This window comes from Carettochelys insculpta, chromosome 28, assembly GCF_033958435.1.
Source record: "Carettochelys insculpta isolate YL-2023 chromosome 28, ASM3395843v1, whole genome shotgun sequence".
NCBI classification, from domain to species: Eukaryota; Metazoa; Chordata; order Testudines; family Carettochelyidae; genus Carettochelys; species Carettochelys insculpta.
In genome coordinates this window covers 13371613-13387384 of record NC_134164.1, presented here as the reverse complement: position 1 = coordinate 13387384, position 15772 = coordinate 13371613, and the positions used below count along the sequence as shown (strand labels likewise).

General features: G+C 60.0%; 1 protein-coding gene across 3 annotated transcripts in view; it reads left to right on the top strand.

Moving 5' to 3' along the window:
* Positions 1 to 15772, top strand: part of SCN4A (sodium voltage-gated channel alpha subunit 4) — a 196797-nt gene that overhangs the window by 107399 nt on the left and 73626 nt on the right. For all 3 annotated transcript variants that reach the window (XM_074979090.1, XM_074979089.1, XM_074979088.1), the window contains exons 11-15: positions 355 to 495; positions 1803 to 1926; positions 4334 to 4572; positions 12380 to 12553; positions 13105 to 13461. In XM_074979090.1, coding sequence (XP_074835191.1) covers positions 355 to 495; positions 1803 to 1926; positions 4334 to 4572; positions 12380 to 12553; positions 13105 to 13461 — 1035 coding nt within the window. The remainder of the gene's footprint in view (positions 1 to 354; positions 496 to 1802; positions 1927 to 4333; positions 4573 to 12379; positions 12554 to 13104; positions 13462 to 15772) is intronic.

Below are 15772 nucleotides of genomic sequence, written 5' to 3'. Positions count from 1 at the left end.
TAACAGTTTTGAAATGATGATTTAAACAGCAATGAATTTTCTTCCAGGAAGTCATTTGGAAATTCAAAATGGAAACCTGCTGCTCCCCAAACCCATTAAACACGTGTTCCCTGTGGGGGGGGAGGCGCCGCCACATTAAGTGAATGGAAAGTCTGTCCTTAAGGGTGTGTTTTTCATACCCCCGAGCACCTTATCTTACATCGACTTAAGTGGGGGCATAGACACACCCTCACTGGAACTGAAGAGAAATGGGTCGTTTAAACTGTCTCCTATGTCGGCAGAAAGATCCCCCCCGCCCCGCCCTGTGCCCCACCGAGGAAGCTCCCACCTCGCAGGTCTCTGGTTTCTTTGCAGTTACAAGAGCGTAAATTGAGTGGCAGCTCTCAGAGCACTGGCCCTGCGGAGAAGAAGGTGGGGAACTCAGGCGGATCCAAAGACTGCAACGGGCGAGTCGCTGCCAGGGTGGTGCTGGAGCGCTCGGCGACGGTTGAGCAGGTGTGTGCTAGTTCTTTGCTTTCTCTGGTGCTGTCTGCACACAGTGGGCTGGATTTGCCTCTGCACTGCTGCAGAGCCCAGCCAAGGGACCAAGTTAGCAGAGGCTGGACTAGTCCAGCCAGCAACCGCTGGGCCTCGGGAGCCAGAGCTGGGGGCTGCTCCAACTCACTCTGCTCGCTGCAGGGGTTCTGATGGACTGTTCCAGTGTGGCAAGACCACTGGGGCTGACACTCCTTGTACTGCCCTGTCACTGGGGGCTCTGGCAGTGCTTCAGGACAGGGAATTCCCTGAGCCAGGGACAGGCCTTAGCCACCAGCTGCTCCTCAGCCTTTTCCCCAATGGCCATGAGAGGCAAATACCTCTTGGGATGGCCTTAGTCCTGCCAAGTGCAGGGCTGGCCTAGCTGACCTCCGGAGACCACCTCCAGGGCTGTGGCTCTCAGATTCTGTGGGAGGCTGCCAGGCACCTGTGAATTGGCTCCTGCTGTTCTCCTGCAGCAAGGGCGGAATTCTGCTCTCGGGCTCCCGGTGTCCCAGCTGGCCCCTGAGCATGTGAGTTGCGTCTGTGCTGCAGCAGGAGGCCCAGCTCCCAGCCCCAGCAGGCAGCCACGTGTGCCAGCACTGACCAAGCCAGCGCGCTAAGGACAATGGCGTAGCTGTGACAGCAGGAGCAGTGGGCAGGCCTCGCCCCCCAGGCACATGCGCCAGATCTCCGACAGTATCGTACCCTGTGGCTGGCCTGCGCAGGGCCGGTTTTAGTGCCTTAGGTCAATCAAAGAGAGCACCTGTCTGTCTGTCTGTCCACACAGGAGCTTACGCCTCCTGTTGCAGAGCAGACACAGCACACGGCTCCCACAGATTCTCCTGTGCCGCTTTGGGACAGCAAACCTGCTGGGAACAAGCTTCCCTCTGCAGTCCTTTTGGTGGGGCTCCCCTCCCGGCTCCGATCACCTCTGCAGTCCTTTTGGTGGGGCTCCCCTCCCGGCTCCGATCACCTCTGCAGTCCTTTTGGTGGGGCTCCCCTCCCGGCTCCGATCACCTCTGCAGTCCTTTTGGTGGGGCTCCCCTCCCGGCTCTGATCACTTTGTTTGCAGGCTAGGACACCCTTCAGGGACTAAAGACTTGCCTCTGCTACAGCCGTGGAGCCTTCTGAGGGTTAAGGAGCTTCCCGGGGTAGCCCCAGACCCTTCTGGTTATGATGAGCCTCAGTCTTTTTTAGTACAGACCAGCCTGGGCTGTGGGGTGCCTGTGGTTGTTGGGCTGCTGAGAACCAGGTCCTTAGGCTGTGACCTGCTCTCCTTTTTGTAGCCAAGTCCTGATGATGAGCAAGACAAGCCCGATCCTGGTCACCTGCTAGCGGGCAGCCATGCTGAGCCTGGCCTGCAGCAGCGAGCTGAGAGCGCAGTCAGCATGATCTCCAACACAATGGAAGGTAGATTCCCGCACTGCTAACACAGGGGCCGCTCCAGGTGCTGTGCGACTGGAACATGCCAGGCTGAGGCCACGCGGCCGTGTGCCACTGGAAGCTCTGCATGGCCAGACTGGCACGCGACAGTCAGTGGCAAATCCACGAAGCCTTGAGGAGCAGAAAGAGTTTTTAGGACATGTCGTTTAATGAAAAGCAGAGACTGGGAACATGGGCTGGGCAGGGGCCTGTCAGCCCCCGAGCACAAGGCCCTGCTGTCGCACACCGCCAGTCCTACCCCTGCTTAGCACGTGCCATCTTAAAACAAGTGCAGGGGCTTCCCTCCCGCCCCACTGCAGGCTGTGCCCAAACCTCCCTCCTCTGCAGCTCCACACTTCCTTCTGATTTCTAGAAGACATTTCTTGCCACCCCCTTTAGTTCTCAGGCCAGCAACCTTCCTGCCTGAGTTGACACGCTCAGCCCTACCAGCCCAGGTTCACTGCCAGCACAGTTCAGGGCTCCCCTGGCTCCGCTCTAGCCGTGCTACGCTGGTCCCCTCTTCCTCACCCTTTGGACGCTGCTTGCCTGGATTGGAAGGGCTGCTCCAGCGGTAGCTCCCTTAGAGCTGTGCATGATCTCTGCATGAGCAGCCCTGCTGAGAACCTGCGACTGGCTGGTGCTGCCTAAGGCCCCTGAGGCAGAGCCTGTGTGTGCCGGTGGCTGTGGCCGGGGTACCACAGGTTGCAGGCCCACAGCAGGGTTCCAAAGGGACTGTACAACAAGCTGAGTGAGACTGCAGGCAGCACTGCTGTTTGATCTCTGGGGCATGTGGGGCCGGGAGCAATTCTGTAATTTACCAAGTAAAAGCATGCTGTAATCGCTAGCAACTCAGCCTGGGGGCTAAGCCTCTTGCTCTACCACACCAGCCTCAGCCCAGCCTCTCTGTAAACCCAAACACAAAAGTTGCCAGGTGCTAGAGCTGGCCCCACGGCCCAGGGTGCAGGCACTGTGAAGACAGCCACAGTCCAAAGCACAAGAAAAGCTTGGTAGACCCAGAATGGCTCATCCCCTGACTCCTGGCCCTTTATGGTCCTGTTTGATTTAGTGGATCAGCTGCATCAGTTCCATCACAGGTGCACCTGTTCACCAGTAACTGAGGCTGGGGTAGTCAGAGGCCCATGGGAATTAGGCACTCAGTTGCATCAGATGTCTTAGACAGTAAATCCCTTACGGCAGGGACTGTCTTTGTTCTGAAAAAATACTGAGCAGTCCTGTGGCACCTTATAGACTACCAGGTTTTTGGAGCATAAGCCTTCATGGGCAAAGACCCGCTTCACCAGAGGCGTGTCTACACGTCTACATGCAGCTGACAAAGTGGGTCTTTGCCCGTGAAAGTTTATGCTTCAAAAAATCTGTTAATCTCTTAAGTGCCACAGGACTGCTCAGTGTGACTGTGGCTGCAGACTAAGGCTGCGGGGCAGGGATAGCTCAGTGGTTTGAACATTAGCCTGCTAAACCCTAAGCTGTGAGCTCAGGCCTTGAGGAGGCCATGTAGGGGCCTGGGGCAAATAGATTAAAGTGTGTGTATGCTCCGTCGGGGATGGTTCTTGGCCCTCCCAAGAGGGGTGAAGGAGCAGATTCAACAAGGTCCCTTCCAGCTCCATGAGATGCATATGTCCATATCGATTGTTCTGAGTTTGCGCAGCTCCTAGCACCTCTGGGCCAGGACTGGAGCTTCTAGTCATGGACACAAATAAATAACTTTTCTCTGGGATTTGGCGCTTAACACTCAGCTGAAATCTCCAGCTCAGGTCAGCTGCACACTTGAACGTCAGCCCCCCGAGCCAGGTTCTTGGGGTTTGCTGCCCCAGGCTGCTCTGCTCTTTGGAGGTGGGAAACATCTGCACGTGGGCTGGGTCTGCCAGCAGGCTCATGCCCTGCCTAATACACATGCTTGCAAGGATGAAAACAATGCCTGTGCCGTTATGCCAGCCTGGCGCTGCCACCAATGGCCCATTGCATGAGCACAACAGAGAGCTCAGTGCACAGTCACCTGTTGCACTCCCCACTAGCCTGCTTGGGCCGCGACTGGCTTTGCTGGGGAGGAGATAGAGACAAACAAGACAAACCCTTAGGCTCGGGGTTTCCAGGGAGACAAGAGGAGTTAAATGCTTATTGCCAGCAGGGTTTGGGTGCCTGCCCCCTTTCGCCTGCTTGGCAAAGCCCACCTGCCCAGCCGTGTGAATGGCCAGCCGGGTGACGAGTGAGGCTGCGGGGTCACCCCAGGGCTTGCCAAGGCCACCGGATGGCAGGACCCACTCTCGGGGCTGTGCATGAGGCTGGATGGAGGCTCCTCAGCCCAGCTCCCATCTGTTGACTTATCAGGTGACTCTTCTCTGGAGGCAGTGACACAGGGTCTGGTTCTTGTTTTCAGACCTGGAGGAAGCTCACCAGAAGTGCCCACCCTGGTGGTATAAATTCGCCCACACGTTCCTGGTCTGGGACTGCTGCCCTCTCTGGCTGAAGCTGAAGGCGTTTGTGCGCCTGATCGTGATGGACCCCTTTGTGGACCTGGGGATCACCATCTGCATCGTGCTCAACACGCTGTTCATGGCTATGGAGCACTACCCGATGACTGAAGAGTTTGAGAACATGCTGACCGTGGGGAACCTGGTAGGGAGCTGCCTGGCTGGGATTGCTGCCTAGTGTGGGAGGAGCAGGGTTGGAGCACAGGGTGACTGCACTGACTCCGGCAAAGAAACCAGGAGAGGCAGATCGCACCCAGGGTTGCTTGCATTTCTCCTGCTGGCGCTTCCCTGGAGAAGTACACGAGGCCTGGCACCTCCTGGTCAGCCTTGTGGAGCAAGGGGGGTGAGAGCCACATGGGCTCCAGGCCCCAGATGGGTCCCAGCCTGGTCAGGAAGCACCCCACCCGCCTGGACAATGCCAAGTGAACCCGAGACTCAGAGAGCCAGGCACAGCCCCGGGAGAGGGTCCTGCCAGCCGGTGGCCTTGGCAAGCCCTGGGGTGACCCCGCAGCCTCACTCGTTACCCAGCTGGCTGTTCGCATGGCTGTGCAGGTGGGCTTTGCCAAGCAGGCAAAAGGGGGCAGGCACCCAAATCCCACTGGCATCCCAGAAATAAGCACTTAACTCCTCTTGTCTCCCTGGAACCCCTGAGCCGAAGGAAACACCGTATTTGTCCCAATCTCCTCCCCAGCGAAGCCAGGGTCTTGGCCCAAGCAGTGCCTGTTCCACAGCGCAGACATGTCCCCATGGCCCCGGGAGGAGAAATAACGATTTCCTTCCCTTGTGCCTTCTGAATCAGCTGCTCACTCCTCTCTGGCTGCATGGGGCCATGTGACCTTGTGCACCTGTGCAGGAGACTCTCTTACCTTGGGCACACGCAGGAGACTCCCGGCTCACTTTGCTGGAGGGATGCGCATACTGATGCTCTCATAGCTCTTGCATCTGACGAAGCGGGTCTGTCCACGAAAGCTTATGCTCCGATAAATCTGCTAGTCCAAAAGGCGTCACAGGACTTCTCGCTGGCACAGCTCTTTGGATACTACTGGGACGTGCTCCACAATACTGTCCTGCTGGGAATGTCACTGGGGCACCATCCCAGCCCCCAGCAAATCGCTAGCTGCTTCAGGTCCCCTGCACGTCCCGGCTTCAAATGGCCCTGGCCAGCGGAGGATGCACATGTTCATTGCTCTCTGTCAGTGTGCTGAATGAGCTTTGTTCTGTGCCCCGGTAGGGAGCTGGCGTGTGACACACCACCCTTGTATCGGTGCACATAGCACAAGTCATTCGCACATGGAGGAGCCATTGTGAGGCCCAGGGGTTGTGTGTGTGAGGGGCTCAGGGCTGGGGGATGAAGGCTCTGATGGGTCACGCTGGGGATGAGGCAAATGGGGTGCGGGCCGGGGGGAGCTCCAGGCTAGGGCTGAAGGTTTGGATTGTGGGAGGTGGCTCCGGACAGGAGGTGGGGATGGCGGCCAGGGCAGAAGTGAGGGGGCAGGAGGGTCTCAGGGTTGGGGTGTAGAAGGGAGCTGGGCAGGTGGAGTGGCAGGAAGTTAGGGTGCAGGGCATGTATCGGGGGCAGCTCCCATGTGCTGGTGGGGGAGGGGGAGTAGCTGGCTCTGTGCAGCTGGCACTCACCTGCAGGCGCCCCCCCCCGCCATGATTCCTGGCCAAGGGAGCTGTGGGGGCAGAGCTTCCCAGTGCTTGTGGTGCAGCTGCCTCCCTTCCCCCTGCCAGAACACAGGGGCTGCATCCTGGGCCCCTGCCCTAAGGGACGCCCCCCGGCAGCCAAGGGCCCTGAGCAGCAGTTGTCAGGCTGGCAGGCAGACTCGAACCTGGGACCTCTACTGCTAGAGCTAAAAGCCAGCAGGCTCTCAGCTCAGGCTGCGGAGACGCCTCCCGCTGGAAGGGGTCCAGGAGCCCCTGCGCTGGGCAGTGACCCACCCCTATAGGTGTGTGGGTTACACCAGCCCCCGAAGCCCCTGCTCTGCGGCCAGAGGAGCACGTCTCTCCCACTGCCCTGCCAGCTCTCCGGGGGGGAGCGCGCCTCTCCTCTGGCCCGGCAGGGCAGCAGCCCGAGTCCCTGTGAGGCTGGTTCGGCAGCGGGGTGACCACGTGGCCGTGCAGCTTGAGCCGCAGACCCCACACGAGGCCCACAAAGGAAGCCTGGGGTGGAACAGGCCCCTCTCCGTGGAGCGGGCGCCAGCGGCTGCCCCCGTGCTCGCCTGGGAGGTTCTGCGGCCGTTGGGGGAGACGACGGGGCGTGATATGCGCTGGCACTGAGCACCCCCAGCCCCACAGCTGCCCTGGGCCCTGCTCAGGGAACTGGCTCCTGGCAGCCAGATCGGAGGCCCTGTTCAGAATGGCTGCAGCCGCACTGAGCAGCTGGAGGCTGGGCCCTGGCTGGCTGGGCAGGGCAGGGCAGGGCCCAGCGCAGCTCCAAGCTCACGCAGGGCTCATGGGCACCCCACAAAGCCATTCAGAACCAGAGGGTAGAGGGCGGGAGACCAGCGGCCAAGGGTGAGTCAGGGCAGAGACCAGCTGGAGGCAGGAGGAGGGGAAGGAGGCACCAGCTGGGGAGGGGAGCAGGGGTGGGTGGAATAGAGAGGAGACAGGAGGGGTGGGGGGAGGGGACACAGGAGGGGCGGGGGGAGGAGAGACAGGAGGGGCGTGAGGAGGGGAGCAGGGGCAGGTGGAACAGGGGAGAGAGGAGGGGCGTGGGGGAGGGGAGATACGAGGGGTGTGGGGAGGGAGAGAGGGGGGCGCGGGGGAGGGGAGACTGGAAAGGTGTGGGAGGAGGGCGGGGGGCGGGTGGGGGGAGATGGAAGCAGAGTGAGCCGTGCTGGCAGAGCAGGTTATGAGCGTGGAGCTGCCGGGGGGGAGGAGGCAGGTCCCTGGCAGAAGGGGGCCTGGCTGAGCCCCACGCAGAAGGAAGAACCCCTCCGGGACGGCGGCCAGCTGAGAAGTGTGCTGCTGGGTCTGGCTGTGCCACATTCGGGGCAGGACAGACAGACGGTCAGGTGAAGCTGCCGCAGCTCCCCCGCGCACAGGCCTGTGCTGCCAAGGGTCCTGCTATGAGCTACAGGTGCAGCAGCCCCACACACCCCCTTGCAAGGCAGCCCTCTCCTGCGCCTGGGTCACTGCCTGGGTGTGGGGCTGCGTGGCTCTCACCTGAGCATAGCAGGCCCTACCGGGCAGGGCTAAGCGCCCACCAATCCTTGGCACCTCAAGGAGCTGCTGTGAGATGGGGGAGGCCAAAGGGAGCTGGGGACCCTTGTTTCCCACGCAGGGAACCAGCATGTCAGGGCTTCACTCCAGTTCCCTGGGCATGTGACCAAGAAGCTCGCCCGGCTCCCTGCGCCAGGTGCACAGCTTCTGAGCAGACCCAGAGTGGGTGACGCTGGTCACATTCCGCCTTTGGATCCGATTGCACTCAGGAAATACAAGGGAATTAATAGACTATTGGGTTGAGCACAGTCTATCCACAACAGCTCCAGCTTTTCCTTTAGTCTATTTACAACCTTCCAGCTGGGCGGTGGGGAGGGGAGAGAGCCCAGCTGGCGCCCTCCCCAGGCAGGGCTGTGCATGCAAAGGGACAGCGCATGCCCCAATGGTGCCAGCACCCATAGAACGGCTGCCAGCCCCCCTCCCCCCGCACCCACCAGTCGTTCAAACCCAAGGATGAGGCCGCCGTGTAACCCACACACCTAGGGCTGTGGTTCCTGTTCCCATGCAGTGGCACCTTGACCACTGATGCAGAGAAACAGTCTGCTCCACAGCCTTAGCCCCTGCACTCAGCTCCAATGTCCCTGCTGGTAGTTACATCAGCACACTGATCTGCAGCAGAGCAAGCTGTGACCCTGCTGCTGGCCGCGGCAGGCAGACAAAGCGAAATGAACGGGCAGCAGAAGGCGGTGACTGAGTCGAACCTTCTGGGTCATGAGCTGTGGAATGGAAATGTGACCTGGACCGAGGGCTTGGCACAGTGCAGGGAGGCCAGTGATCTGGGTATCGATCCAGCAACCCCCCAGGCCAGAGGGGAGCAGTCGGGCTCTCTATGCTGGCCTCCTCCCTTGCGGCACCCAGAGACCTGCCCCAGCAGAACTCGTACTGCCCGGCTCTGCTGCCAAATGCCCTAGGTGAGAAGAGCTCAGCATCCCAAGGGCAAACCTGGCCCTGGACCATTCCATGCCTCAGGTTCCTCATCTATAAAATGAGGGCAGAGCCCCCTCTTCTGCTCCCCTCTCCCTCTGTTTGTTTAGAGTGGGAGCTGCTCAAGGCAGGGGTTCCTTGGGGTCTGCAGTGCACAGCAAGAAGTGGTCTGCATCCCACAGGGGCCTCCCCTGCTCCCCTCAGCCCAATCTTAGCACTGCGTGCGGGAGACAAGATGCAGGCTTGGTCCTCCGTTGGCACTGGGCTTAGGTGGCAAAGGGCTGGGAATGCAAATCTCCCTGGTGCTGGCACACACGTCCTCTGCCCCACCAAGCCTCAGCTGGCAGCTGTTGCTGGCTGGGAATAACGACCCGTAGCGTGCAGTTCTTGGCTGGCAGGGGGTTGGGCCAGATTCTTGCTCCCAGCATTGCCTCTGTTCTCTCCAACCGGTGGACTGTTTTCTGGCTCTGTGGTGTCACTGGCATGCACCGCCTGGCACCTGCATCTCCCACGGCTGCTGGCCGAGGCCCTGCACCAGGCCCTGGCTCTTGCCTCTCTCCACAGCCGTGCAGGTGGAGCTGGGAAAGGAGACCTGTGGTGGGCGACCCCCAGTGGAGAGCAGCTCTGACACCTGGGGAGACGAGGTGGAGGGGGGACATCGTGTATCGGACCAGGTGCATGAGCCTGAGAGACGAGCTTTCAAGCCGCACCGCTCTAGTCTGCAGTGCAGCCTGTCTGCGGCCTGGAAGGACAGCCCCACCTCAGCACTGGACATTCCCTCCTCGGCCTGCGGCTCTCAACCTGCGACTGACTCAGCCACACTGCTGCAAACAACTGATCCCTGCGGAGTCACATGTGGGAGCCCAGCTCTCCCCTCCCATGCTGGCTGGAACGCCAGTCAGGGATGCTCCCTGGGGTCCTGGCCAGAGGAGCATGCCGTGGCTCCAGCCCCTCCCCAGCCAGGGCAGGGCACACACCATACTGACAGCGAGTGCCTAGGCTCTGGGCACAGACGTGACTGTGGGTCACAACTGTGGTCAGAGACAATGTCTCCCTGAGACCCAGCCCCTGCTGCTGGTTCTCAGACCTCAGCGACGGCTCAGGCACTGCAATCAGTGGCCAGATCTGGCAGAGCTGAGCACACTGAGGCACAGAACGCTTATGAGAACCTGGCCCAGGGCGACAGTCACATCTGGCGCCGCCTGAGCGCCAAACTCAGTCAGACCCCGGAGGGCGGCTGGTCAGTCTGCCATTTCCAACCCCAAGCAGGCCTGCACTCCCCAGCAACCTCCCTTCTGAGTCCCAGCAGAAGTGCTGCAGAAGACCGTCGAGGGAGGAAGGGGAGAGAAGAGGGAGAGAAGAGAGAGGCCTTCTCCTCACTGGGCTGCTAAGGCCCCCTCGTCTGACCCTCTGCTGAGCCCAGCCCAGAGGGTCTCTGACCACACTTGGCCCAGTGGCTGGGCGAGATGATACAACCCTACTCACTCTAGCCAGTGAGACGAAGCCCAGCAGGAGTCAGATACAGAGGAAAGTCAAGTCAAGTCAGCCAACTGAGCGTGGCTGAGCTGAGCTTGTGCTGGGCGTGCACGCTGCCACCAGCCCAGCACTGCTCCCCCAAACTCGGGCGTGAAGAGCACACGCTTGGTGGTAGCTAATGGTCTCATAACTGTGACTGGATGGGGTAATGTGATAGCGTGGAGAGTCCCAGTTCAGGCTGTAACATGGAGAAGCCAGATGGGCTAACCCAGCAGTGGCCTTGGGCAGTGGCAGGACAGAGCTCTGGATGGGACCTGCGTTTCCTCCTGAGATGGAAATCACTTGAGGGTGCTACTTGGTCAGCTTGGCTTTGTTTTGTTGTGACCACACCCCTGAAGGCATTGGGGGTGGAAGCATTCGCCCTGGTTCACACAGGGTGCTGCTTTTGCCCGGTCCCAGGCAGCCCAGAGCTGCAGCGACAGGAGGTTCCACTGGGGTTTCCTGAGCCAGCCAGGCTCTCACTGCTTCCAATGAAAGAACCCCGGTGCACTGGGTCTCTCTGGGATCCAGGCAGAGAAGTCCAGGGCTCTGAGCTCCTGGGACTCCGGAACTACCTGCTCTACTTCTACTTTGCACAAATCATTTTATCAATGGGCCTTCCAGCCTAGTGGGTGACACTTCATATTCTGCCATTTACAGAATGTATATACTGCGCTCAGGTGGTGTGAGGCACTGTCTGTGTGTGTGCGTGTGTGTGTGTGGAGGGGGGACGTCTACACTGCACTCAGGCGGTGTGATGCACTCTGTGTGTGTGTGTGTGTGTGTGGAGGGGGGATGTCTACACTGCACTCAGGCGGTGTGATGCACTGTCTGTGTGTGTGTGTGTGTGTGTGTGGAGGGGGGACGTCTACACTGCACTCAGGCGGTGTGATGCACTGTCTGTGTGTGTGTGTGTGGAGGGGGGACGTCTACACTGCACTCAGGCGATGTGATGCACTGTCTGTGTGTGTGTGTGTGGCGGAGGGCGTCTATGCTGCGCTCAGGCGGTGTGATGCACTGTGTGTGTGTGTGTGTGTGTGTGTGTGGCAGGGGGCATCTATGCTGCGCTCAGGCGGTGTGATGCACTGTGTGTGTGTGTGTGTGGCGGAGGGCGTCTATGCTGCGCTCAGGCGGTGTGATGCACTGTGTGTGTGTGTGTGTGTGTGTGTGTGTGTGTGTGTGGCAGGGGGCGTCTACGCTGCGCTCAGGCGGTGTGATGCACTGTGTGTGTGTGTGTGTGTGTGTGGCAGGGGGCATCTATGCTGCGCTCAGGCGGTGTGATGCACTGTGTGTGTGTGTGTGGCAGGGGGCGTCTACGCTGCGCTCAGGCGGTGTGATGCACTGTGTGTGTGTGTGTGTGGCGGAGGGCGTCTATGCTGCGCTCAGGTGGTGTGATGCACTGTGTGTGTGTGTGTGTGTGTGTGTGGCAGGGGGCATCTATGCTGCGCTCAGGCGGTGTGATGCACTGTGTGTGTGTGTGTGTGTGGCGGAGGGCGTCTATGCTGCGCTCAGGCGGTGTGATGCACTGTGTGTGTGTGTGTGTGTGTGTGTGTGTGTGTGTGGCGGAGGGCGTCTATGCTGCGCTCAGGCGGTGTGATGCACTGTGTGTGTGTGTGTGTGGCGGAGGGCATCTATGCTGCGCTCAGGCGGTGTGATGCACTGTGTGTGTGTGTGTGTGGCAGGGGGCGTCTACGCTGCGCTCAGGCGGTGTGATGCACTGTGTGTGTGTGTGTGTGTGTGTGTGTGGCAGGGGGCATCTACGCTGCGCTCAGGCGGTGTGATGCACTGTGTGTGTGTGTGTGTGTGTGTGTGGCGGAGGGCGTCTACGCTGCGCTCAGGCGGTGTGATGCACTGTGTGTGTGTGTGTGTGGCGGAGGGCGTCTATGCTGCGCTCAGGCGGTGTGATGCACTGTGTGTGTGTGTGTGTGGCGGAGGGCGTCTATGCTGCGCTCAGGCGGTGTGATGCACTGTGTGTGTGTGTGTGTGTGGCGGAGGGCGTCTATGCTGCGCTCAGGCGGTGTGATGCACTGTGTGTGTGTGTGTGTGTGGCAGGGGGCGTCTACGCTGCGCTCAGGCGTTGTGGTGCGCCATGGGGGACACACCCAGGCTAGCTTTGTCCAGGAGCCAACAGCAGTGCAGAAGCAGGGGCACCAGCTGCTCCACTGTGGACTGGGGTAGCCCATGCCTCCCCGCTTGCTGCCACAGCTTCGCTCCTGTTGCTGCGGAGAGCCCCAGTATGTGGGGGGAGGTGCGGGATGTGATGAGCACTGCTGCGTCTGTTTTCACAGGTCTTCACTGGGATCTTCACTGCGGAGATGGTCCTGAAACTCATAGCCCTGGATCCCTACGAGTACTTCCAGCAGGGCTGGAACATATTTGACAGCATCATTGTCACCCTCAGCTTGGTGGAGCTGGGCCTGGCCAACGTGCAGGGGCTCTCCGTCCTGCGATCCTTCCGGCTGGTAGGTGACCTGCAGCTCGGCTGTGCTGATGGGGGCGGCGGCGAGTGTTGCATGCAGGGAAGGGACATTTCTCGCTCCCCGGTGGTGCTGGTCACTGGCGCGTTGGGTTAGAGGGTCAGGGTGATGCGACCCAGGCTGAACATGCCACATGCCCTGGGGGAGCTGTTAGTGCAGCAGGTGCGAGGAAGGTGTGTCTGGCCTGTCCGTAAGAGCTCACCTAGACTAATAAAGGAACAGCCGGGCTGGGGCCAGTGCAGGGTCTGTCCAGCCCAGTGTCTCGTCTCTGTCAGGTGCTCCAGAGGAAGGTGTGGGAAGCCCTGGAGAGGACAGCCATGACAGTGCCCCCGCCAGCGGTTAGAGGTTGGGTTAGGAACACGAGCTGGATGCGCCGAACCCCTTCCAAATGCTTGGGCTTTTTGTATTTGCTGCTGTCACTCTGGATGCCAACTGAACACTGTCACCTAGCATCCTGCATGCTCGTGAGGGCAGAGAGCTCTGGTGGCAATGAGTTCCGCCAGCCGACCGAGGTTTCTCTGTCTGAATCCTTGCAGCTGAGAGTTTTCAAGCTTGCCAAGTCCTGGCCAACTCTCAACATGCTCATAAAGATCATTGGCAACTCAGTGGGTGCTCTGGGCAACCTGACCCTTGTCCTGGCCATCATTGTCTTCATCTTCGCCGTGGTGGGCATGCAGCTGTTTGGGAAGAGCTACAAGGAGTGCGTGTGCAAGATCTCCCAGGACTGCACGCTGCCCCGCTGGCACATGCACGACTTCTTCCACTCCTTCCTCATTGTCTTCCGCATCCTGTGCGGGGAATGGATCGAGACCATGTGGGACTGCATGGAAGTGGCCGGCCAGCCCATGTGCCTCGTTGTCTTCTTGATGGTCATGGTCATTGGGAATCTTGTGGTGAGTTGCCAGCGTGTGGTAGTGTCAGCTGCTAACAGGGGACCAAAGCGGGGTGATCCATGGGGAGAGGCTGCTGGAGCCATCCAATATCCACTCTCACCCCTCACCCTCAAGCTACCCCACTGCCAGTTCCTATTATCAGGGTAAACATAAGCCAGGCACCAGCCCCACAGGATCTGTGGCCCACTGCGGATGGCAGAATTTCATCCATCCTTCTGGTGCCTACGCAGTACCTGTGCCCCCATCCCTAGCCAGGGAGCAGGGCAACACCTCTGCAGGGAGGGGGGCTGTGCTCAGTCTGTGGGCCAGCAACAGGCAGAGAGGCTAGTGGGGGAGCAGACGGAAGGGGGAGCTGCAGGCTGGGGGATTGCAGCACCGGGCCAGTGGTGGAGTAGGGGTTGGGGGATTCGGGCCATGGGGGCTGGGGAGGGCAGTGGAGTGGGAGGACAGCAAATTCAGGCTGCTGGGGCCCGGGCAGGAGATTGGGGCTGTGTGAGCGGGTCACATGAGGCATACTCAGCATAGGGCACTACTTAATTTGGGGCGCAGCTGCGTACTCTGTGTCTGCCAGGGGGCGGCCCAGTCGCCAGCTGAGGGCCAGGCCCCGTTGTACTGGGTGCTCCTGTGCTGACACAGAGCACACGGCAGCCCTGGCTCAAAGAGCTGAGAGTGCAAGCCAAGAGGGCAAGCGAGGGAAGAGACCAGACCTGCCACGGTCCCACTGAGAGAACTAGGACCAGGGTGGTAGAACCAGGACTACAGCTTGGGCCGCCACTCCACAGTCTCTGGCACCTAGCATCTGCCATGCACTCCAGCCGCAGAGCAGCTGCACAAAGCAGTGTGAACCAGGCTGGGTTTGTCCAGCCGCACCAGAGTGGGCCGTGTGGGCAAAGGAGCCCAGCAAGCCTGGCACTGGGCGCTCTCCTAGGTGACCTGCTCTCAGGAAGCGTTTTGGGCAGTTCTCTGTCCTGGCCTGAGCAGGGTGATCCCACCAGTCACTTCTGGCCTTGGAATCTGATCACCTGAGTTTGGGGCACCATCCCTTGGGGGCAGGGCTCTGGCTGCACCACCTGCAACCAGCTGAGAGTCCCCGAGCCTCCCACCACCTCTGCTTTGCCTGTGCTCTATTCGCTCCATGGCCTTGTTGAAGATGGCACGTGGGGCGAGGCTGAGCCTCAGGGCACCTGGCTCCCACCCGCAGATGGCTGCATCAAAGCACATCAAGGGGTCTGGCCGCTTGCTGGCAACCCCACCCCTCACTCCCAACAGCTGGGAGTGTGCAGAGCCGCTGGGGGCTGGGCTGGTTTGGTGTGGGACCTTTGGACAAAGGCAGTTGGACGTGAGCTCTGAGGCAGAGAAGAGCATCCCAGAGTGGCTGTCCCCTCCCCTCTCTGGCCCCCAGGTGAATTTTCAGGCGTTCCTGCCTCTTGCATGTTCCATCCTGCTGAGGGAGATGAGCGAGCGACCCCATGTCTGCCTCCATGGAGCCTCTTTGCCCTGGGTGGGCTCTTTGTGCCCATCCTCTGTGAGCTGGGCCTTCCCCAACCATCCCTCTTCTGCTAGGGCCCTGGGCTCCTTGCTCCCCCCAGCCTGCCAGCATAGGTGCTGGAACTGGGGGTGCTGGGGCTGCTGCAGGCTGCCAGGGCCTAAGCTGTGCTGTGCCTCAGGCAGGGAACAGAAGGGGAAAGGGTTCCCATCATATATTGGGTTTACAGCTAGGTTCAGTGCATCCCTGCACCCCCACTGTGAAAACAGTCCCAGCCCTCCTGCTCGCCAGCCTGGCCCAGGCCATTTCCCAGAGTCCCCGCTGGTGAACGCAGCGGGGCACCAGCTGCCCAGGGCACTCTGCTCCTGTAGCAGGTGGGTGCGGTGGCGTAGGGCAAGATCTGGGCGTGTTGCACATCATCAGCTCCCTGTATCCAAAGCGGCCTTCACCACTGGCGCTTCTTGGCCCCCTCTGTTCCCTGCCCAAAGTAGGATCCACCCTAACTAAGTCATCCCAGCCAGGACCATGTCAAGCTGGGACTTAAAAACCTCTAGGGATGGAGATTCCACCAGCTCTCTAGGCAACACATTCCAGTGCTTCACCACCCTGCTGCTGAAATAGTTTTTCCTAATATCCAACCTACACCTCTCTCTGTAACTTCAGACCATTGCTCCTTGTTCTGCCATCTGTCACCGCTGAGAACAGCCTCTCTCTATCCTCTTTAGATCCCCTTTCAGGAAGTTGAAGGCTGCTATTAACTGTCCCCACACTCCTCTCTTCTGCAAACTAAATAAAACCGAATCCCTAAGCCTCTCCTCATAGGTC